This window comes from Rutilus rutilus, assembly GCF_951802725.1.
Source record: "Rutilus rutilus genome assembly, chromosome: 2".
Classification (NCBI taxonomy): domain Eukaryota; kingdom Metazoa; phylum Chordata; class Actinopteri; order Cypriniformes; family Leuciscidae; genus Rutilus; species Rutilus rutilus.
This window is the reverse complement of record NC_140210.1, coordinates 6,497,925-6,521,856: the sequence shown is the minus strand read 5'-3', so window position 1 is coordinate 6,521,856 and position 23,932 is coordinate 6,497,925. Positions and strand designations below refer to the sequence as shown.

At 36.2% G+C, this 23,932-nt stretch overlaps 1 protein-coding gene across 1 annotated transcript in view; it reads right to left on the bottom strand.

Moving 5' to 3' along the window:
• Positions 1-23,932, bottom strand: part of erbb4a (erb-b2 receptor tyrosine kinase 4a) — a 173,303-nt gene that overhangs the window by 32,492 nt on the left and 116,879 nt on the right. The window contains exons 4-13 of the mRNA XM_084401932.1: positions 15,906-16,040; positions 15,260-15,325; positions 12,437-12,555; positions 12,130-12,271; positions 11,814-11,927; positions 9,935-10,061; positions 5,791-5,864; positions 5,062-5,152; positions 4,087-4,286; positions 1,561-1,693 (exon numbers count right to left, since the gene is read on the bottom strand). Coding sequence (XP_084258058.1) covers positions 1,561-1,693; positions 4,087-4,286; positions 5,062-5,152; positions 5,791-5,864; positions 9,935-10,061; positions 11,814-11,927; positions 12,130-12,271; positions 12,437-12,555; positions 15,260-15,325; positions 15,906-16,040 — 1,201 coding nt within the window. The remainder of the gene's footprint in view (positions 1-1,560; positions 1,694-4,086; positions 4,287-5,061; positions 5,153-5,790; positions 5,865-9,934; positions 10,062-11,813; positions 11,928-12,129; positions 12,272-12,436; positions 12,556-15,259; positions 15,326-15,905; positions 16,041-23,932) is intronic.

Sequence of the window (23,932 nt, the reverse complement as noted above, 5' to 3'; positions counted from 1 at the left end):
TCTGGGACTGTTCGATTAACAGATGAAACTCTGTAATCTATAATATGCTGCCAAGCATCCTTTTTTTTAGGACCTGATACGCCACTATGTACGCTTGAAAATAAAATGTGGCGATTTGAATGAACTTCTGATAATAAAACCTCAATTTCTGCATCTGAGAAATTTCTCTTTTTCATTCGCTTTTGAGAAGACATGTTGAAATCCTTCGTTTGGTGTCATACTATGATGCCCATATATAGTTGTCAGTCGGATTTAATGGGCGGGATTTATGGTAATTGAGAATGAGCGTGCACACGCCTCCCATTTACGACTGATTGGAATTCATTAACACACACACACACATTTCACTATCACATCTGACGTTTACGAAGTATTTGTGAATCAGGAGAAGAGTTTTCGGGAAGGTCTCTTTACACGCAAATCACTCACATATTTACTCGTATATTTGCGAATGTTTCATGAATGAGACCCATTGACATTTAGAGCATTTATTTGCAGAAAATGACAGCTGGTCAAAATAACAAAAACAATGCCGTGTTTTCAGACCTTGATGCAAAGAAAACAAAGTTTGTATTCATTTTTTAACAACATGATGCTAATGTTTTAACTTCAGATGAGTCATATTGCTGCTGGGAGACAAAAAATAAATAAATCAAGCAGCTCGGTTTCATTTGACAGCTTGTGACCTTGTGTCCTTCCTCTTGATCATTCCAGAGGTTTTCAATGGGGTTCGGGTGACAGGTCTGGAGTTTGGGCTGGCCATGACAGGCTCTTGATCTGGTGGTCCTCCATCCTGCAGGAAAAACCAATCCTTCGAGTTGGGGAACACTGTCAGAGCCGAAGGAAGCAAGTTTTCCTCCAGGATAGCCTTGTACATGGCTTGGGTCAATAAATAAATAAACTGTTTTCTTTGCATTACTCGAGGTCTCAAAACACGGCATCTTTTTTTTTTTTTTTTTTTTTTTTTACCAGTAGCCTAGTCATTTTATGCAAATACATGCTCTAAATGACAATATTTTTATTTGAACTTTGGAAGAAATTTTGTCAGTAGTTCATAGAATAAAACATAAATGTTCATGCTAATAAAAACAATTTCATATAAAATAGAAACCATATTTTCTAATTTTGCAGTGGTCTCTTGAGAATTCAAGAATAGCTAAAAAAAAAAAAAACACGAATGAAAGAAACTCATGCATTTGCAAACAAAATCTTAGCATTGGACATTTTGCCTGTTCTTTTCAAAGCCTGTTTCCATGTCTCCATGTATTTTTTTCCAGCCTGCCAGAAAAGCATGAGAGTCTGCCCATTCCTTTGATTTATAAATAGCATTAAAAGCATTTTGATCCCTTGATCTTGATAGTCTGATCATGATAGTCATACTGGAGATATATCTTTGGAGACAGCAGCCTATCTGAAAAAAAATCTGCGAAGGAAACTGCAATCTAAAGTGGTTTAAGAAATAGACGAGCAAGAAGACAGAATTTTTAATAAGAAAAACTTGAAAAGCTGTGTACATAAGCAAAGTGCCACCACAAATTACTTGTTTGCACATATACTCACCCATAATATAAGTTACAGGACTTGACACATGTCCTTCCTCGGCTGAAGTATTTGCATGAGAGACACTGTTCTGGACCAGGACCCCAGCACCCTGCCTCCGAACACAACGGATCACAAACCATCTGCTCTTTAGCTGAAAAAAAACACACAAACACACACAAACATTAAGAAACAAAACACTGCAACTACGGAATTCATTTGGAACTTGGATATTTCCATCCTGCAAGTGTGGTATTAAATTCATGGTTGCATGAGTACTTTTGTAGAACATTTATTATCCATACTTCAGAAAGCATGTCAATTTATTTTACAACAGCTAAAAGGGGAATTATTTAGCTATTAGTTATAGTAGCAATTACTTATAAAACGCTTGGCAGGTTATGTTTTGGTAAGTTGTAAATAAAAAAAAGAGAAGGTATTTTACCATTTAATTCTATTCTGTGGGCATATATAAGACATATGTAATAATATATATATATATATATATATATATATATATATATATATATATATATATAAAAACGTACAATAATCTTAATTAAATTCAAATTAAATTGAAGGTCCTGAAACAGACCATTTAAGTTTTTCTCAATTTCAACAATGTCTAAATGTTTCCCAGTTTTAGCAATGTCCACAGAATAATTCAATTTAAATTATACATTTTCTACACAATGTGCATTCAAAATGCACAAATATGTTTTAATTTTTGCATGAACAAATAAATTAATGTGCTCTACTGCAACACTGAAGCGAGATTGGTTACATTTTCCTTTTGACGATGTCCGTGTTACAGTGTAATTATACATTTAAGTACTAAGTAATATAAATTAACTACATGTACTTAGGGTTAGGAGTAGTGTTTGGTTAGGGTTAGTTGCATGTAATCTAAAAAGTGAATTCTGTAAGTACATGTAACAAACACTGTAAATTAAAGTGTTACCTGGGGATTTGTAAAGTTCCAAGCAATGTTGATGATCTTTAAGTGGTTAAAAATGTTTCAAATTCACCAACCACATAAGACAGTTATCCTTGCTCCACAGTTGGGTTTGAAAAAACATTGTCCTTCATGGATAAACACATTGTGTGTGTATGTGTGTATGGGTCTGAGCTGTTGGTCAGTTTGATAGATGGTGTGGAAAAGAGGCTAATGAATGAGCCGGCTAACAGAGCCATTGATCCCTCACGCTACAGACTTATTATCACACTAATTATATCCAGCTTGGCGGTGTGCGCTGGAAATGGCTCTCCGTCTGTTAACATCTTCATTAGCTCCACAAGTTTAACTTTCACAAGTAACATCTTACTTCAATGGCCTATTTCCAGTTTCAGGCTATCTTCAATGATAGAAGATAGTCGTCATTTATTGAACATCTATGGGTTTGTAAGATTTAAAAAAAGAGCTATTTTGGGGGCTACAATAGTGAGATTAACAGTTTTGAGAAGTCCCTTCCAAGACTGAATTTATTTGATCAAAAATACAATAAAAACAGCAATATTCTAAAATATTATTACAATTTAAAACAAATGTTTGGTAACACTTTAGTTTAGGGTCCAATTCTTACTATTAACTAATTGCTTATTAGCATGCATATTACTAGGATATTTGCTGTTTATTAGTACTTAGTATTAGTACTACATCCCTTAATCTACCCAATACCTAAACTTAACAACTACCTTACTAATTATTAATAAGCAGTAATTAGGAGTTTATTGAGGCAAAAGTCATAGTTAATAGTTAGTTAACAGCAAGAATTGGACACTAAACTAAATGTTTTTACTTGCACTGCTAAACATTTTTGCGAAACCATGATATATTTGATATAATCTTTGATGAATATAAAAAGCTACAAAATAACAGCATTTATTTGAAATGGAAATCTTTTTGGAACTTTATAAAGATTTGTACTGTCATTTTGTATCAATATAATGCATCGTCATTGCTGAATAAAATCTTTGACTCCAAACTTTTGAAGAGTAGTGTATATTAATTATATTAACTATGATGTATCGGGTACATAGGAGTCTCATATCTAAAGAATTTTCATATGTTCACTCACATAACATATTTATGTTAACTCAATATCCAGCAGCTTGGCCTGCCTAGAAGAATGAATGTGTGATAAATGCTGCTGTGCGTGTATAAAATACGTTTTTCGCTTAACTCTTAATAGTCATGTATCTAAATTGTTAACACACTGTTAACACTATAAACAAATAACAATATAATATTCTGTGTATGATTCTCTTTTTACTTTATATCAATTACAAAATTCAATAAGACATCATAAGATGCAATTAAATTGGTTGTATTTTAGCAACTAAATGACAGAATCTGATCCTCAATTTTCAGTCAAATTAAAGTCTGTTTTTGAGATTTGCTGGTCTTCGCTAGATATGGAAGCATTTCAAACAAATGCATCTCTATTGCATGCCAAGATTGTTATTCCTGCTTCAAACATCTTATTTAAATCACAGTTACTGAACAGATGGAGGTGTAGATGAGAGCTGCGATTGAACGACACTCACTACACTCTCTGGTGTCCCTGTTGTTCTTGATCAGAGCTCTCTGGGTGCTGGTGCGGAACAGACCGGTCCAGTTCACTGTATTGTAGAAGCAGAGCTGGCTGTTGTTGGTCATGTAGACGTTACCGGCGCTGATCTCTGTCAAAGACTGGAACTGCAGTGAAGAGATCCAGCGCTGCTTCAGGATCAGCAGAGAAATACCACTGAGAAGAAGACACAGACTGCTTCACTCTTCTTCACATTAATGCAGGATATAATAGAAGATGTCTCTAATAAATGACAACAATGCTACAAGAACTATTTTAAGTGCAACATCCAGAAGGAGTGAACATTTTTCACTTGGATTTAATGTGAAACAAGGGATTTCTAACGAGGACACTTCTGAATATATTACTAAAAGACGATTTAAATCATTTAGAGTATGAGCAAATCTGTGAAAAGATTCAGCCCAAACATGAACAGGGAAAGTACACTTGGGACGGCGACACGTATTTGCCAACCCTCTGAAACTACAAAGGCCTAAAAGATTTCAACTAAACTAGTCCAAGAGTGAATTCTGGACATGGTTTTGAGAGTTGGGCGAAGAAAAAAGGCTTTACCCATGGGCAGCATCAATCCACCCATCAGCCACATAACTGTGACACAAAGCAGTCCTTTTATTTATTTAGCACAGGGATTCTAGGCACAGGACTTTATGTACTTGAAGTAACCCCATGTTAAAACCTTTAAAAAATATATGAAATACATGGACTTAGGACCAAACTTGCCTCCCACTGCCCTAACCTAACAGTCTACGCATACTCTAATGAGAGGTAGTTGACATGAAGTTGCAAAGTTATACTTATACTTAGTGGAATGTCTGAAGTGGACCATCGAAATTTAGAATAATCAGGATTTATCATCATTATAACAAAAAGCTAAGAAAAAAACACACATATGTTCACAACTGTTGTGAATCAAGTGATGATGAACTTTTACCTATAAAGAGACCGCCCTCCGATGGTGGCAAGGTTCGAGAAAACGCCAAGATCTGTCATGTTTTCGGGCCAGGACTGGATGTTTAACGAACCTACGAAAACAGAGAACAAAAGAAAAAGATTCAGCTTTCGCTCGTTCAAATTATGCTTTTAAATACCCTGAGTATGAAACAGATAAACAAGTTTGTTACTATGACAGTAGACATCGGCTGAGGATATTGCCACAGGTCCAGTGAGTACAATATTATTATTGTCTGTCTGACAGTAAAATTACCCCATTATTTTGAAATGAAAGTATATTAAGGGAAATGATTGCGCTAATTAAAAGAACGGTTCCATTACCACTGAGCATCGTTTCTTCAGACGCACATTGTTTAAATGATAATTTTGCGAAATGTGTCTAAACTGAGGTACACCGTTGGTGCACAAGAGAGCAGTTTCTTGGTGCACGAGTTTCATTTGGAAAACGTTGCTCTGCTGCTTCACTCCATTAGCTATTTGGCACAATCATAAGAACAAGTTGAAAGTGACAAGAGTCATAGTTCATTCCTTTGAGGCTTTAGAAACAAATAAATATTGCACACCACGTAAAGATTTGTGACAAAGAATATTCCCTATAACACAGAGGATAAAAAGTTAATGTATGAAGAAATAAAGAAAGTTAATGGTTTTCCGCAAGCCTACACAGGTTTAATGGGTTGTGATGTGATGGATGGTGACTGTCGCTCACCTGTGATCTCTCTGACGGTGCGGAATACATTTAACCGATCAGGGTCCAGAGCTCTGATACCATGAAACATGTCCCTATTAAAAATAATACACAAAATAAGCCAGAAAAAATGTTATATGTATGTGTACACACGTGCATCTGTGGCCTAAAGGCTGGAATACACTACATGATTTAAAATCTGATCAGATAAAAAAAAATACCTAGGCATCACACATTTACCGACTTTGTAAATGTTTACAGAGAAAAATAGGCATCATTAACTAAGCATCTTGGGGATCATACACTACCAGACTTTGAAATCGTTCTGAACACAAACTCGCACAGAAACATGTTTGATTGCTAGGAAATACATGACAGATGCAGAGATGGGAAGTTACGAAGTAGGCCTACAAATACATTACTGTACTTAAGTAGATTTTTGGTATCAGTACTTTAAAATGTTTTCAGAAAAATAAATATTGAAGTAGGGTTCTTTCACTTATTAGGCTACATTTTTACACAGATATCTGTACTTTCTACCTCTCTACTTTCTACTTTCGTTTTAATCTGTATTTGGTGGCATGGCATGCATCTCTATTAAAGGGGTGGTTGATTATGAATTCACTTTTATAACTTTAGTTAGTGTGTAATGTTGCTGTTTGAGCATAAACAACATCTGCAAAGTTACGACACTCAACGTTCAAAGCAAAGGGAGATATATTATTTTAAAGAAATTGCTTTTTAAGGACTACAAAAAACAGCTGGAAGGGACTACACGACATTCCTCCCGGGTTAGTGACATCACTAACCCTAAAATTTACATAAACCCCGCCCCCGGGACACGAATTATAGATTATCATGACAAAATGTGCTAATCAATGACTAGAAGATAACTACACATAAGCTACATAAATTCATCAACTAACCATTCAGAAATGTTGTCTACATGTTGTCACTTCTTCTTGAGCCTCTCCATCTTTCTAACTCACTGAAATTTTCAGCGCATGTCTGTGTGAGGTAAGAGGTCACAAGCTGTTGCAGCAGATCATTTGCATTTAAAGGGACAGACACAAAAACTGTGCGTTTTTGCTCACCCTCAAAAAGTGACAACTTTAACATGCTATATACAAATATCTTTGGGTATTTTGAGCTAAAACTTCACATACACACTATGGGGACATCAGAGATTTATTTTACATCTTGTGAAAAGGGCATTATACCACCCCTTTAAATCATGAATCGGTTAGTCTTGACTGGCAAACGCGATTCGGCTCTCGCGCCTCCGCCAAAAGGTTTTTTTCTATCATCAATGCGAGAGACTCGAGAATGGAGTTGAAGCACCCAGGTGGAGCAGCAACACTTCTGATTTGTTCAGGACTTCAAGTGCAGGTTAGTTTCATCTGTAAATAGGTTATTATAGTTTTGTCTTTGTTTACATATGTAACCCCCTCACCTCACCTAGGTCCTACTCGCCCCGCTCTGTGCGGGCATAGATATCATATATAAACGCTAGATGTCTTATGGCGCAGTCACTTCCGGCATCATCGTTCGGCCATCTTGTGACAGTGCTCTGTGCATTAAGGTGAATGATCAGCACGCACACAAATCCTCTTATCTCGCTGAAATCTTGACGGATTTACAAACGGTTTGGTTTCTTACAAACGTTATTAACGTGGCTATAATTCCGAATGCTTGAAAATGTATGTTATAATTTTTCATATGTATGCAGTGTATGTATGCAGTGTCATAACTACATCTCTGACGTTTATAACAAACCAAACCGTTTGAAAATCGGTAGAAAAATGAGCAAGTTATGGTTATTTAAAAGTACATGCACCATTGAAGTAGTGAGCGAGTACACTGTCGCAAGATGGCCGCCACGTGCGGACGTCGACCTCCATTGGCCAGCAGTGCGCACGAGACATCTAGCCTTTATATATGTATTGATATCTATGTGTGCGGGCCTCGAACCCGGATCTCCGGCGCTCCAACAAGGAGACTAATGGTGCGTTCAAGTCCTCCTGGGAAGTTCGTACGTACGAGGTGGGAAGTCGTGCTTATAACGGCATGTGCGTTCAAGTCACTTTCGTCGGAGTAAGATGGCGGAGTACTTTCTCTTAATTAATTACACAAAAATACATTAAGTTCTTAAACTCTTGTTCTAGAAAATGAAGAACAAAGAAATGTGCATCAGGTGTAGGCTACTTTGTATTTTTATGTTTTTAATTAAATTTATGAAGCCACTGCCAACTCATCGTTACATGTTGCATAGTTATATTATAATACTATCATATTCTGTGTTGGCGATTAGCTAACTGCGCTGTAAATAGAAAAGCCTGACAATATCACAGCTAAATACCTTTCTGTATTGTGTATTCCGCCATGTTAATCACTGACACGCCCCCAACTCGTAAAGATCGGAGCTTTAGAGAAAATCCCGAGCTCCCCACTGGTATTTACGACATTGTGGTGGCGTTCAAGTGCGTTCAACTCGTAAATACGATCTATACGAGATGACTTGAACGCACCATAACTGCAGCCTATTGAGGTCAGAGGAGTGAGCTAAACACCGAGTCCTGACTACACGCGCCGCGACGCACGATAAAAGGAAATATTTTCCATGTTAATCAGAGTTTTTGTCCTAACCAGCCGCAACGGCGACAATTCTATTTTAGAAACGGTTTCTATTTTTCTGCGGTCGACGTCGCGCTGGAACAACAAACACAAAGTGTGGCAGTGATAATCTCAGGTACTGTTTATGTGTTTATTTAATGTTAAAAGCATGCAATGTGACTTTGAATATCATTTAGTGCTCCCAGCTTTGTAGCCGTGAAAGCAACAATGGATAATTCACCTCAGATCTTGAATTTAAACAAATGGAAACAAGAACGTTCAAACTGTGAACAAACAAGTGTATTCTTTGACAAATATTGTTTTAGTAACTCAGTGGCCTATGTATTTTTAATAATTGTTAAGGTGTAATATTTAATAAGGTGTAATATTTGTGAATTTGATTACGCAGCCTACTTATCCATTTTCTTGCAAGTGCCGTCAAGATGCTAGCACTTTCTGCGAGACTGTTAGCAGTAGCACCCCATTACTATCATCACTCAAAATACTGTATGCCAAAGGACATCATTATTGTAAAGTTACAGTAACGTTAGTAGCCTAATTTAGCTGACAGATATTCACAAGTGAGGGCAGACAACAACACAACCCCTTGCTACACTAACCATAGTTTAACCATGGCATTTTGTAGTAAAACTATGGTTATACAAATTGTAATCAATCCGCAAAAAAAAAAAAAAAAACTTTTACTATAATAAAACCATGGTTAATTTTCGTTAGGGAAAAATATGATTCATGAAAATGCCATAACATGTTCACTATTAGGATTTTTCTAAAAAGATAGTCTTGTACTAATTTTTTACATTTATGCAATTTAGAAAATATAGTTTTTTTAAATCGAGAGTATTTAAGTTTATGATAATTTTAAGATAGTCAGGAGGAGTCAAATATTGAGGACAATTTCTTGTTAAATAATTTACTTTTGTATTGTTAATTGTATTTTATTGAAACACTGGTAGAGAGAGGACAGCTTTGGTTTCAGTAGTGACGTGTCATACACTGATATTTTGAGCCGATTTTAGAATAAATGTCGTAAACATGTTTTGATATACTCCTACTAAATGGAAACATAGTTTGAAGCTAAAAAATCTGAGTGTGTGCCCATCATACACTATGCAATTTCCTGTGTATTCCAGCTTTTACAGATTGTACACTTCTACAGTGACAGTGAGTTTCAGAAACATGCTCTTTGAGCTGCCTTAGAATCAAAGACCAAGTTCACACCGCAAGCCAAAGTGCCTATTGGCAATTTTTTTGTTCAAAATAGATTTTTATTGTGGCATTGTTCACTTTACCTTCAAAATGAGACCCATATTAGACATGATATTGCTAAAATGATCCGAATGTGTAATGTGAATGTTTATTTAATATTAAGTTGTAGGTTTTTTTAAATGCATTTTTAAACATTTAAGTAAAAAACATAATTTATGTTAAGAAAAAAAAAAACTTTGCATGTTGGTGTGACAAAGCTTTGCCTGCACTTTTAAAAAGCCTTCAAGTCTAAAGGTTATATAAGCCATAAATAGATTGGACTCACCCTTTGATGCCTGTGATGAGGAAGATGAGGTTGCCGTTTATCTTGGTGCAATTGACAAACTTCTCAATGTTGCTGGAATCTACGGTTTGAGCCGTTTGAAGACTGCCGGTACCTATACCATCACACACTGAACAAGTAACAAGTTAACTACTATGGTGAGGAAAAAGTGAAAACCCCTGAAAAGTGTTCTTCTCTGCAGTGTGTTGCTAACTAAAACTCGTTCTCATTAACTGAAATATATAAAGCTGAAATAAAATAACAGATAAAAATTTGACTTAAAACAAATGAAAACAGAACTAAAATAAAATACGTTGAAGTACTAAAACTGAAATAAAAATAAATTAAAGCTAAATAGACATGTAAAAAAATAAAAATGGCAAAAGCACATAACAAAATTATTCAAACTTAAACTAATATTATAACCAAAATATTAATAAATACTAAAAAAGTATAAATACTAATGAGACAACACTGCTTCTCTGGTTGAAATAACTAATAATAAGTTATTTTATATAGTGCCTTTCTGCAAACTCAACTCCGACTGCACAAAATATGAAGCATGTTAACCATATTCTTAAAAACATGTTGACATACATTTCTCTGTTGTAAAATAAGTTTGGCTTTATCACAATTCACTGAAGAGAGAGAGATATTCAAACATCAATTTCTCCCTCATTGTGAGCTCAATTATGATTAAATGTGAGTCGTATTGATATTGACCCAGTTTGTTGTCTGGGCCCATTATCACTTCTGCTTATTTTGTGGTCACCCCTCATTAATAAAGAACAACACACTTTTGAACAATCATTATAGAATTGACCAGTTATGTGTTTACTCTATATACTTCAAGGTTTTACATGTACAACAGTACGCTTGCTTTTTAACAAGAGGCTGGTAACAAGTGCTGGTTTGGCTGATCTATGGATAGACTAGAATGTTATTTATGGTTGATCCTGATGGTTAAGATGGTTAAGAAGCCTGGTTGAGACACCATAACACAAGCATCCCATCCTGATGACCAGTATTAAAAGCAACACATGCTGGTACTTTAATTTCAAAGAGAGTATGAGAAGGGGGAGATGGAACCAGTGAAAGGAAACTAAATGGGAGAAAGCGGAATGATTAATTTGGCGGATGTAGGGGGAAAAAAAGACCAGCTTTTCAGTTAAATAGCCAATTTCTTTTTTGATCATGTTTGTTCACTCTCAAATGTGAATATGGATTGGCTCAGCTTGAAAAATATACATGAACGTTCAAAAGTTTGGGGTCAGTAAGATTTTAATATTTTTAAAAACAAAAAACAAATCAACACTCTTATTCCGCAAGGATGCATTTAATTAATCAAAAGTGACATTAAAGAAATGCATAATGTTACAAAAGATTTCATTTCATATAAATGCTGTTCTTTTGAACTTTCTATTTATTAAAGAATCCTGAAAAAATAATTATCACCGTTTCCACAAAAAAAATATGTTAAGCAGCGTAACCATTTTTAACACTGATATTAGTAAGAAATGTTTCCTGAGCAGAAAATTTTGCATATTAGAATGATTTCAGGTGATTTCAGATATCATATTAGAAAGACTGGAGTAATAATGCTGAAAATTCAGCCTTGCAGGAATAAATAACATTTTTAAATATATTTTACATCGTAAAAATATTTCACATAATTTTCACCATGCTTTTGAGCATGCTTTTTGTAAAGAAAAAAATCTCACTGACCCAAAGTTGCAAATGGTTTTGTACTATTTTGTAGTATTATTTGAGCTAAGGAAGCTAATGTACAATTACCTGCAGAGAAAATGGTTGCCTAGGGACATTTTTGTATCATCATGTTCATAATGTCAACATGAGAACAACCTTTATGAATAGCACTGACCTTTCGGACAGATGTCAGTGCACGGGATGCACATCTTGATGTGATTTTCCTCCACTTCCATCTTGTTGCTCGGACAGGCTCTGACACATGAGCTGTGATCCACCACAAAGTTATCTGAGTTCCAGACAGCAAAATATTAGATTATAAATGAGACTGCTGTGCAATGATAGTCTGAGGTGAAAAAAAAGATAATATCTCAAAATGGAAATGGAATTATGCCAAATCACCCATACTTTATGCACATGAAGAGTAGTTACCATAGGAAAGTGTTTGTTGGTTAAATTAGTAATGCCGTCCTCCAAGAAAGCTAACTTACGTGGGCATTTCTTGACACAGAAAGCTCCAAATGTGTATTTGGCGTTGGGATTGTGTTCGAGCTGGAAGGTTGTTGGATTGTAGACGAATGGTTGAGGACACTGTGTCACACAGGCCCCGCTGTCATTAAAGTTGGTACAAGCCTGAGAACAAAAAAACAATCATGTACATATGTGTTGGATCGATAAAACATGACTATAATGAAGAGAACAGATTCATTTTCAAAGTAAGTGAGCAGGCACTTGTCTTTGCCTTTATTACCCTTTTAAATCATGCAGAATCAGGTAAAAAATAAAGAGTTGACATACAAAGCAGTCTGTGTCTTTGGGTCCAAAACAGCCTCCTGCACATTCACGGTGGCAGCAGTTACTGACGTACGGCCCGAAACAGCGTCCATCACACTGCTCCGCACACACCGTCTTTGTCACTGTATGATTATGAATATAGATAGAGGAAGAATGAGAATAAATAGTTTTCTATAAAAATAAAAAATAAACTATACCAAAGGCCAATAAACTTGCAATCAATCAATCAAAAATCTGTCATCTATCTATCTATCTATGAATTATATCTGCCAGTTGTAACTTAGAATGAAGAATTATAATACAGTATATAAATAAACATGAATAGCTAACTGCTTAGAATAAAAAAGAACAAATAATTTGAACAATATGATTCACTCAAAATCTACTCTAAAATTTTTAAAAGAAAATAATAATAAACTTTTTAAATCTCAAAATGATAATATACTGGTCATTATATATACTTATATATATACTTATATGTACAAACATATACTTAGCATAGAAAAGTGTCATACTTGAGAAAAGGCACGCGCACACTACAAGATAACCGGGCTGGGTTTGGGCCAAATTCTTCCCTTCTGGCAATCCTAGGTAAAGTGCCGATTATCTTGATGGTTCTACAGATTATTTTATCAGATTTTCCTGTGGTGTGATGTGTGTTAAGAGTGATTGAATCATTGAAAAAGCGCGCCGGGGTTAAACCGTTCTTGCCCATTGTCCGCCATGTTTGTTTACTCTAAATTCACATTTGACCACGAGAGATTTTTTTTTTTTTTTTACATGCATTTGGCAGACGCTTTTATCCAAAGCGACTTAAATTGCATTTCAAAGTTCACATTTACATTCTTATCAGTTCTTGCTTTCCCTGGGAATCGAACCCATGACCTTGGCGTTGCAAGCGCCAACGCTCTACTGTTTTACTTGACTCTACTTGTTTGTGAATAGAATGTAGTGGGTGTTGTGCTTGTGCTGTCTTTCTCACATTATAGCCCTCCACACACTATAGGGTGAACAAAAAACTTTTTTTATTTTTTTTTATCGTCATGTTTTTGGTCTCTTACATTTCGAAAATCTGTTAAGATTTTACAAATCTTTTACTGGGGGCCAGCCTTTACATGTTTGGTTTATATTCATACTAATGCACTCTTTCTGACAGCTGAATTAGTTAAGTGAGGTAGTGTGCAAAACCAAAACAGACATTGTCAAATAACAAGTTTGTCACTCTGTCTTATTAGACATCAAACTCCATGACTTTAAATACTTCACAACGTCTGCAGCAGTCCGAAATGTCTTGTGCTGTTAAAGTGCATCACTCTGACACCCAGAAGAGAATATGATCACTGTCTCTCTCTGTCCTTCTTTTTGTCACTCTTGTATTAAGGTCTAATTACCACCCACACTATGAGCTGTATCACCAGCAGTTTCCAGACAGAAGAACTACCCTGATAACCCTCCAACCTATTGATTATCACAGCTACCGGCCCAGAGGCTCAAACTGACAATACCAGACGGCAGACTTTTGCCTTTTATTAGAAATGGTGTCAGAAATGAAAATTCACAACTTCAGAACCACGTTGAAAAATAAAGAAGAAGAAAAACTCTGACAGGAAGCACATACTGTAGCCGCAAACAATCAAATGGAAAAATCTGTCTGGAAACAACAGTCAATTAAATAAATAACTAGCATTCAAAAGTGCTTCTTAATGCTCAAAATATTAATAATGATACTTTGATCAATCAGGAATGTGTGAGGTCTCAGTTGTTTGTTCTCTTGACAGTTCATCTGTAAATCAACTTCAATTTCACTCTGTTTGTCACACAAAGCTAGTATTGGCTTTTATAAATAAATAAAAAGTATTTATAATGCACGCAGTCATGAAGACTTATTATGGTAATTGTATGATATGTTTACAGCTATGCTTACTTACCAATTTGTTTGTGTATAAGGAACAATCAGCGATGAAGTAAAAAAAAGAAATTCTCCTGGGCTATTAAAGGATTAGTTCACTTTCAAAAAATGTTTTGCTGATAATTGACTCACCCCCGATGTCATCCAAGATATCCATGTCTTTCTTTCTTCAGTCGAAAAGAAATTAAGGTTTTTGAGGAAAACATTCCAGGATTTTTCTACACAGAATGGACTTCATTGCAACCAACTATATCAATGTTCAAAGAAGGTTCAAATGTCCATCTCAATGCAGCTTCAAAGTCTCTACACGATCCCAGTTAAGAAATATGGGTCTTATCTAGCGAAATGATCGGTCATTTTATATATATATATATATATATATATATATATATACTTTTTAACCACAAATGCTCATCGCGTACCATCTCTGAGATGTGCCACACATTGCGTCATAATGTTTTGACTGAAGAAAGAAAGACATGGATATCTTGGATGACATCGGGGTGAGTAAATTATGAGCAAAAAAATGTTGAAAGTGAACTAATCCTTTAATCCTCTGGGGACGACAAACACGCGTTCTAGTGTTGTTTACAGCAGCAAAATCGACTTAAAATACTCTATCAAGATGCATCATTCGAAACTGTAAAGGGTCTACTTTTTCTACTCCAAAATTGTAAGCATGTGCATGTTGCTGACATATTTAGCCCAGTTTGTGCTGAATACAGTGTAATCAGACTTTAGCCATTTATACGCAACTTAAAATAGCACAAATGTCAGGGCATGTCAAAACTTCTCAAAACCCCAGAGAGTTAAATGGCAATTTCAGTTCTTAAAAGTGCTAAATAGTCATTAAAGTGTGGAAGAGACAATGCGTCTGTGGTATATTGTGGACGTAGACAGGATGGATAAAAACTCACAGCTTTGGCACTGGTCTTCCTGGTGACCCCAGCAACGTCCATTACAAGATCTGTGACACCGTCTGCCTGCGGAAATAAGCCAAAATAATCACACATGACCCTTTGTGTTCCGTATAAAACTAATCGTTCAGATGTATCAACAAAGATCATTTATAAATAGTTCAGACACTAGATTTGAAATTGAATTGTATTTGTCTGAACCTGTAACATTTATACCACATCTTGTATTTTACTGGTATTAAATGTATTCAATCATCCTTAGAATTGTACTACTGCCAGCTGTTATTTTTTTTCTGCACAGACTAGTTCCCTATTGTAGATGTTATAGTTTCCGAATTGAGTTTGAAAGACCTTGATTTATATTCATGGAACAAATTATTGGAAAATTAACTGTTACAATTACAATGTGTAGAAGAGGGTAAAAACAAAAAGGCCACCTGCTCCATCTTCAGGGTTTTCATACTTTTTAATAGCTTATTAATAGCAATAATAAGAATAATACTTTATAATAAAAAAATATAATAATAATACAAATTGTTAGTCAAAAAAAAGTTTTGATGAAATGAACATTATTGTTTAAAAAAAAAACAAAAAAAAAACAGTATGGCTATTAAACTTTGTCAAATCTTCTTCATGAGGAACTCACATGTGTTGCCACTGTTGTTGGAAGGAACCACCAGAAGTTCAGAACGCGGGTTCTTGATGATGTCATTCCAGTGGATGGTGTCAGCATGGCACAAGAACTTGTTCTGATCCACATACACGCCTCCATTCAGGATTTCTGGAACACAATTTTAGAATATAAGCTTATTATAATAAGAATATTAGCTGAAGGAGCTGAAAAAGTACTTGGATTATTACATTATTATTTGAGTTCTTTTTGTGAAATATTATGTTTGAAAAGCGCTATTTTTCTTCAACATAAATGGCACTTGGTTTTATATTATTATGTATAAACAATATGTATAACACTGATACAAAGGACCATATTTCCATCATGCTGTACTCCACTCCATTCCTAAGCTGACAGAGCAATTCACATTGATACTGTCTGTGCGTGTCGTTCATTGATTTCAGCTTTTCTCTACACAACAGCATACACTTATAATCTCAAAAGTTTCTGTTATCCTGGAAAGTATCTATCAGGGTTCCCTGCCCCATTTAGCTGGTTGGAAAGCGTCGCGCTGGTTGTGATGAGCATGCGAGTATGACATGCAGAGATAAGCGTCCAGACAGTTCAATTTATCAGTCTCATGCTCAGTGTGCATATACAATAATTAATAAAAATCTTTTTTTGGCATCTCATTTTGACGTCCTCTACCATAAACGCCTTCAGCCTTTATCAAGATCAGCCTGTGGTCCATGACTGTCTCTCTGGTTCCAGGCTCCATTCTGAGAGTGTGAAAAGGTGTGTCAGACACCTTGCATGGTTGGCTGATTGTATTGTACTGTGCTATACAAACACAATGAATGAGTCTGGATGAGTACCAAGTCTGATTTCTTTCCAAACACACATACTAGCGGGTTTCTAAGATATTCTATTTGGCTTGGGATCTTTTTTCAGTCTAAGGTAATGTTTTTGTTGTCGTTTATTTGTTTTGTTTTTGGTCATTTTGTGGTCTGCCAGTTAAATTTATTTTATTTTTTTTAAATCATAATGCTGATATCAATTTATTAGTAATATTTTATGTTTATTTACCTTCAAATTCAGTGTAGTGACCCTGTGTTAAACGTCCAGAAATACACTATTAGCTTCCATACTGGCTTCCTCGTAACCAGACCAACATCTCTTAGTCCGTTCAAACTGAAGCAGGGTTTATGTGTATTAACATTTTCCCCGCCATTGACGGAATTTTCCGGCTTTCCGTGTTTTCACTGTCACTGCGTCCGAAATCGTATACTTCCCTATACTATGCGAAAAACAGTATGTCTGAAAACGTAGTCAAAAAACAGTAGGCGAAAAGTCCCTGGATGGCCTACAACTTCCACTGAGATTCTGAAGTGTGCAATCGATGGACACATTACTATCCCATGAGGCCTCGGGAGAGGATTTATGAATGGCAGTGAAGTGATGCAACTGACGCTGGTATAGGTCACATGACAGTAACAACATGGGGGATGTAGTACGTCCATTTTACACGTTCATACTATAAAAAAAAACTTACTTTTTTAACGGGTGCAAAGCAAATTCAAATGTAGTACCTACTCGGACAGAACGCGATTTCAGACGCATCATGTTGTACGGTAGGGGGCGCTATTAGGCATCTTCTGAAAGAGTACATCTCCGGATCAAAACACAGGCGAAGGGGAAGCAGAAACAAGCAATAAAAGCATTGCTTATGCACATGTAAAACAATGCGCTCATCAATTAATGTTATACATAATATGTTCAGATATAAGATCGGGTCTCCTCTTTGACAACAATAACTAAATTAAAATTGCATCACTTATGTCTCTGGAGTGCAGAAGGAAAGATCTTAAAGATACATTATATAATATAAAACCTGCAAATGGACTGAGATTACAAGCTTGAGCTTGCTTTAGGGTCAGGGATTTTTCTCTCATTATTTTCTCTGTGCAGCTGATATGAATTATACATCAGATTAGAAAGATGTTTGCTATTGCTTGAATGAATGAATAACAAATATATACTATATTCTTTATTATTATTAAATTCTGCAGAATTAAAAAAAATTTACCCACTTTTGCGTTATTTACTGACAGTGTTTAATCATAATATATGTACAGAGTGTAAGCTTAGCTTTTTTTGTAGATTACATATGAATACTTAAATCGAGATGCACCCCCATCCCACACACACACACACGCCTACCTACCTACCTTCCTTTCCAGTTAATGTAACAGATACTATCCTTCTTAGCCTAAAAGAGCTCAAATTTGTCACTACATAAAACTCTAAAAGAAATCCCAGTGTCTTCCATTCGTTTCTTTGACAGCAGTGGAGAGATTGTTTTGCATGACAAATGTGAGCGTATCTGAGAGCGCAGACTGTGTGGAGGAGGGCCTCCTCATGGATATCCGTAATTGTGTTGAAGCCTTCTGATTAAATTTCAGCCATCTTAAATGTTATTGCTTCACAGTGAATCAGTGTGACAAATGTGATGCATTGTCCCGATAACTGAAATAATATGCAAGGAAAAAAAAGAAGAAAAAAAGATGAAAAAAAATAACAGATGTTAAAACTTTCTAAAAGATTGCTTTGTTTTGTTTTTGTTGTCTTTTCGACTGACAGCTCAGGGTCTCCCAGAGTTAAAAACTGCAAATAAATCATAGGCCATAAATCAAAAGATACGACATGTGGAGTTCATTATGGAAAAATCGATCTATCTATGTAAAATGAGCATATTGGGACTGTCTCTCTCTCTCTCTCTCTCTCTCTCTCTCTCTCTCTCTCTCTCTCTCTCTCTCTCTCTCTCTCTCTCTCTCTCTCTCTCTCTCTCTCTCTCTCTCTCTCTCTCTCTCTCTCTCTCTCTCTCTCTCTCTCTCTATATATATATATATATATATATATATATATATATAATATATATTTTAAAACTATGTTTCAGATAGTAATACTAGTACTTAGAAATACTGTTCGAAATAGATCGGGTCAGTAAGCTTTTTATATTTTATATTTTAAAATGTAATTTATTTCTAATGGCAAAGCTGAATTTTCAGCATCATTACTCCAGTCTTCAGCTTCACTTAATCCTTCAGAAATCATTCTAATATGTTGATTTGCTGCTCAAGAAACATTTTGTTCAAGAAAAGCAACCTTTAGAACAGTGGAATGGATCGCACTAGGGGCCTCAAGTCAAGATTAAAAAGTATTTAAAAAGTGTTTAAATTGTTAAATTAATAAATAGGTTGTTTTAAAATATTAATAATAATTTAACTCTAATTAGGTTATTTAATATATATATATATATATATATATATATATATAGAGAGAGAGAGAGAGAGAGAGAGAGAGAGAGAGAGAGAGAGAGAGAGACAGACAGACAGACAGACAGACAGACAGACAGACAGACAGACAGACAGACAGACAGACAGACAGACAGATAGATAGATAGATAGATAGATAGATAGATAGATATTATAGAAAATATTTCGTATAATACAAAAATAATTTGAGTTCTTTATTTTTCCCTCTCAATAACTTGTTTTTGATTGAAGAACATAGTTACTGAAACTTCTGAAATCACAAAAGGAATCATGGTTAATTGAATACTATACAATAATTTAATAATATCAAAACCTCAGTTTCTATCAAAAAAAAAAAAAAAAAGTTTGATAGCAGCTTTGTCATAATTACAGCAGAAAGACTGGAAATAATCTATATCAGGGAGCCTTCGGATAATGTCTTGGACAACTGGGGGCATTTGAGTCAAACACATTAGCCGCTTTTCCACCATCGGGCCAAACCGTTCTCGTTGCTTAACTGTACCATTCCCTGCCGATCCGGCCCAGCCAGTACGGATATGGTTTTCATTTTCCATGTGGGGCTGATAACGGCCACTCTTTGGAATGTAATACAAATGCGTCAATGTATATAGCTACCGCATTATGGAGGATGATCTGATATTTATTACAATTTTATTATCAACTTGTGTTTATTTTGCTCAAATACTGTAGCATGGCTGGCCATGCAAGTACAGAGAAACTGGTAGCCAGGCAACAAACAAGTGACCAATCCTGAGTGGCGACGTCACTACACGCATTCTACCAGCACTGTTCTGGGGTGTGTCTCCCAAAGCCAACTATGGTCGCAAGTTCCGTCGTTCCCAATAGAGTTCAATGGAAATAACGCTTAGCCAAACAAATGCCAACAGAGAATGGTTTGTAATCATGCTGTGCCAAACCAAACTCAAATGCAAATATAACAGGAACCGTTCCTTACCCTCCTTAGAACCATTCGGCCCGATGGTGGGAAAGCGGCTATCGGGAATCGCTGCTTTAGAGGGCTTGACTGACTTGCCAATATCATCGAGTCACTTTGCAACTCCTTATTACATTTCCCTAACATCCACAGAGCCTGAAATGGTTGCTGAAGAAAACACGGCCCTATTAAAATGAGAGATGTGCGGAGTCACACTATTTATATAAAATAAATGCTAATGAAATTTCCAGTTCCATCTTGCTGTCGCTTAGTGCCACTTCCACTAATATCCTCTTCAGACTAGCATCATGATCCACGGTCCTCCATCGCCCCAGCCCTCCACCCGTCCACATTCACGAAGCGACTCATTATTCAGACACACAGGGAGGGGAGTTTGGCTTGTGGAGATAGCAGAGCGTCCCAGAAATCACACCCAACAGCAGGGTCTCAGGAGGGCAGGCTGGGAGGGTTGGTGGAGCGGTGATACGACTGCCATCTCGCAGACCATTCTGAAAGACCAAGCTCGCAGGTGCACCTTACATTTCTCACCTATTCCTTTCATGTTTGGTGAAAGGTGGGTTTTTTTCTACCTGCAGGTACCTTTGAAGTCAGGTCCATAGAAAAAGATCAACTGAAATACTAACATTACAGCTTTCCTGCGAACTGTATGCTGATAATGAATGCGGGACATGAGGCGGCTTGCTTTATCCATTACACTACAAAGAGTTTGATAGAATGAATGCCATCTCGATTACGGAGACCCTGAAGAGTTCAAAGCAAACTGACTTACACTTACAATGCAGGCATTTAGTCTCAGAGTATCCAACAAGTCATTTTTCAATGTCAAACCACTAAGACACAAACCCCTTTGGTAAAACTAACTGGCAACCTCTTGGAATATGCAATTAGCTCTTGTCACAGTAGATTACATTACATTAGGAAGCACTGCGATATGCAAATATTTTCCTCTGTGAATTAATACACAACTGCACTAGGTTGTGGCATTTTTGCATATAATCTTAGGCCACAAAAGGGTTTTGTTCAGACCAGTCATAGTCCTCACTACAAAGTAATTCCAAATCTAGTGTAGAGTCACAACAACGTTTTTAGTTGTTGAAAATGAAATTAATACTTTTATTTGGCAAGGATGCAATAAATTGGTCTAAATTGACAGTAAAGACATTTATAATGTCAGAAAATATTTCTGTTTCAAAATGTATGCTGTGCTTTCTATTATGTTATCGTCATTTCTATTCAACAAAGAATTTCTTGAGCAGAAAACTGAAACTGAAATATGTTAACTGAAATACAGACAATACACACACTGCTTGTGGCTTTCTATTTTACTTGTTAAGGGTCTCAAATGTGCATCTGAGATGCAAAACTTGCATGTCTAGGGCCATTTACTGTACATGACACAAACTTTGTATTTGGTTTGGCCATTCGTTTACATGACAATGGCGTTTTGGGGGCCTGAAAACGCAAACTTTTGAGAACGGGTTTCAAAATGAACGTTTTTGAAAACGACTGTAAACTACAAAATGTTGCAAATACCCAAACTCCCTCAAAAATTTTTATAAAATTTCTCACAATTGCATCTTCCCTTGACAAACACACTCAACTGCTGATGCCAAAAAGGCTTAATAATAACAGACCTCAGATTTTTTCATAAACTTCACCAATTATGTTTGACATTAAATGCTCTGACTGCACCCCACAGGGACGATGAGCTAAATAGTTAATGGTGGAACTTTGCGTTGATTATAACAGGAACAAGGAAGGTCGCTGAGAGAAGGAACACCCACAACGCAATTTGCCACCAGAATTGAGTGAGGAGATCTCTTTATATCCCCACTGCAGGAAGTCCTCGGAGAGCTGTTTTAATCACATTCAGCTGCAATGAACGGGCTTTGTTTTTTAGGAGATTCAGAGGCAAACCAATTATTACCCACAAAGAGCTCTTCCTGTCCCCACTTTGTTCTTGACTGATGGTTGGAAAAACAGAATTTGCAGACATAATTTCATATTCAAGAAGTAATGCTATTACAATAAGCTTTGGAAATAAAATCAAAGTACTTATAACTATCATTCTTAAGGGTAAGAGGTGACAGCTTTAAAAAGATAATCTACATTTGCACCTTATTTCGGATTGGCACAGTATAGCTATGGTGAGACAGCAGCTGAGGACCAAAATAAAGGCAATTGGTTTTAGAGTTTCTGCTTTAAAAGGAAACAATGTGGTGTAGCAAAAGCAGCAATGAACGGGGTTTAAGCAGTTTAAGGCATTTAGTGCATCTATGCTGTTGGAGTCTATAGGCTGACCCAAAATTGAATAAAGCTACAATGCAGAACACAATGAAATTTATGGCTGACACCATAACACATCCACGTTAGAGAATACGTAAACACACATATTTTGTAGTAGATTTTTGTAGTAAAAATGCTTACTTTAAGGCTCCACTTTGTAATATTATTTTCATATTTCACTGTACTCATAAGGTGATATAACTGCAAAAACTGATAGCTCAAGTACAAATGAATTAATGTGATTGTCAATGTTAGTGATTTTATAATGTCTTAATTTGAATCCAAACTCAAAGCCATTGAAAATAACTAGATGTGTCTTGAGCCAAGGATTCCAATTATACAAGACACTTTAGACTGAGACAAACGGTTTAGTTATGAGCCATTTCGCTGTGTTTTTGTTTTTGTTTTTTGAACACTGTAGCGCCCCCTATTGGGCAGTCGGCGCCATACCTTGTCAATGTCTCCCTATATTGAGACCGACCATCTGGCCAGGTTTCATGTCACTAGGCCTTACGGTTTGGTCTGCACAATCATCTTTGCGGCAGAATGCCTCCGGCAAGCACCACTAATAATAATAAATCCTAACAATAGCACTTCACGCTTGAACCCCTAATAAAACGTGAATTAGACGTAATGAATTAAACGTGAAATTTTGAAGTAGACATACTGAAATAGTATTTTCTTGTAAAACGTACTCCAGTAATCAGTATATGAAATGAAAATTCGCCCTATTTATTTTCTAAATCCATAGATCTTATTGTGAACGAGTGTAAACGAAAAAAATTATACTCACAACAACCTCACAATTTTTAATCAAGATGCCATAAATGGATTTTCTGGTAAAAACAATAGACTTCTCTCTGGTGACAAATGCAGGACTTCACATTTAGTGCAGTTAAGCTCACACCTCAAAATCCATTCAATATCCGAGGCATAGAACCACATCCCCATCCTATATTTTTTCTTTTTCAATAAAAGCTGTTACAACTGAGCTATTTCCCCAATAATGTCCCTCTTTTGGAAGTGGCGCAAATGAAATGAATGTACTGAAATGGCACTCAACCCACTTTACACGGCATAAAGTCGCAGTCGACACTGCATGAGTGACCTTGAAAACAACAGAACGATAAATCTGAGCAGCTGCTCTCAAGTGCAAAACATGAAACTTGTCCGCAAAGAAGCTGAACAATACATTGGCCCAGCTGGATCAACAACGTCCACAGAACGAGGCTCGGGCTTGGGTTCACAGACAGAAGCTCAGAAGCAAGAAAGCATTCACTAACTGAGCAGCCAAGGCTGTGAGAGCAGAGGACTGGACGTACTATAGCCCGAGAGGCTCTGTGGGGGTGGGTGGCGAGCATGCTTCACATCAAGGCTACTGCATTAATACACCACCGGGAATGTGCACAGGCATACATATGAGGGCACAAAGTGATAGGTTGCATGGAGATTTGTGTAACATAATGAATAAATTAGGCAAGGTA